At 37.0% G+C, this 1,456-nt stretch overlaps 1 protein-coding gene across 1 annotated transcript; it reads left to right on the forward strand.

The window, feature by feature from the left end:
- LOC133257328 (immediate early response 3-interacting protein 1-like) lies at positions 1-1,098 on the forward strand. Its single transcript, XM_061433071.1, has one exon. It carries the CDS (start codon positions 86-88, stop codon positions 320-322), a length of 237 nt encoding a protein of 78 aa, XP_061289055.1. The 5' UTR covers positions 1-85; the 3' UTR covers positions 323-1,098.
- The last annotated feature ends 358 nt before the right edge of the window (positions 1,099-1,456 follow it).

Consider the following 1,456-nt stretch of genomic DNA (forward strand, 5'->3'; position numbering starts at 1 on the left):
CTGCCGTAGGAAGCGCCAGACGTGGCGGCGCCACGTCCCCTGCCGCCGAGGGAGAGGAGTCAGTTGGGCCTTGGGGTGGGTGGCCATGGCTTTTACGTTGTATTCGCTGCTGCAGGCGGCCCTTCTCTGCGTCAATGCCATCGCCGTGCTTCACGAGGAGCGTTTCCTCAACAACATTGGCTGGGGAACAGACCAGGGAATTGGAGGATTCGGAGAAGAGCCAGGAATTAAATCTCAGCTAATGAACCTTATTCGATCTGTAAGAACCGTGATGAGAGTGCCATTGATAATAGTAAACTCAATTGCAATTGTATTACTTTAAATGTTTGGGTGAAGATCAGTGGGGGAAACGGAGACTCCGAAGAAGAGCTGCCAGCAGAAGTTATTACTTCAGTCTTTATTGAAGTATACATATCTTAGCTGGCTCTCCTTGGACTTGACAAAAATGTAAACCTGACAATAAAACCAGAGTCCCTATTTATCTGATTTTTAAAAAATGTTGTACTTAGAGTTTTATTGTAAAAAGATCGTATCATCAGAGGCCATAACTGTCGAGGATTGGAATACATTGGATTGCTGACTGCTGATAAAAGTTCATGCTATGGAAAAGATTGTTAAAAGGGTGCAGGACTGTCACTTCTGTGTTTTTAGAGATTTCTCTCTTTGACTTCTCAGGGATGAATTTTTTTTCAAAGTTCTTGTAACTTAGTTATGATGTGAGAACAATTATCCTCCTAGATAAAATTTAAAGGATTTTTAAAATATAAAATGTTAGATAATTTGGATTGTTTTATTTTGAACTCGTTGGTTAAGTATTCTGTCTGTATACTGTCTCAGCTATGAAAAATTCAAATCTATAGTAACTATTGAGGACCAATACTCTGATTTTGGGGAGAGTTCTAATTTTCTTAGGTTGGGTAGTCACATGTTGATTGTGTTTTTAAGTTTCACTTTAAGTTTTATTCATGCATTTGTTATTTTATTAATTGGCCTGAATGATGAGACCAGATCAGTATCTACATATTTCCAAAGGTTAAAGAAAAATCTGTATAGAAAAGTCTATGCCCTTTTTAACAATGATGACTTATTTTTTAAAATCAGCATAAATAGTAGCCTGCAAGAGCAATCCTAAACAATCACCATTAAACCACACTATGTAAGAAGACTTTATTGTTAAGCATTTACCTCCCTAAATTATCAGGTTTCTTGGAGTAGCACATTAAGGGGTGTGATTGGTGATTCTTCATTCTGTCAGACACTAGAGCATTCAAGGTGGATAAATTGTCTTTTGTTTTGTTTTTAAGTCTTAGACCATCCCATATTTGTTTATCCCATAATACCGTTTTATGCAGAAAGATTAAGATAATGTAAATGGTTTTTCTGGAAATTAGTTAATAATGCTTTAAAAAGGGTGGAACGGCATCTGTGTTTAAAAGAGAACATTTGTAAATAAAAT

This window comes from Bos javanicus, chromosome 11 (assembly GCF_032452875.1).
Source record: "Bos javanicus breed banteng chromosome 11, ARS-OSU_banteng_1.0, whole genome shotgun sequence".
In the NCBI taxonomy this organism is placed as follows: Eukaryota; Metazoa; Chordata; class Mammalia; order Artiodactyla; family Bovidae; genus Bos; species Bos javanicus.

Bases quoted from the DNA above. Each gene is read 5' to 3' on its own strand.
- LOC133257328 (XM_061433071.1), top strand. From the start codon at position 86: ATGGCTTTTACGTTGTATTCGCTGCTGCAGGCGGCCCTTCTCTGCGTC.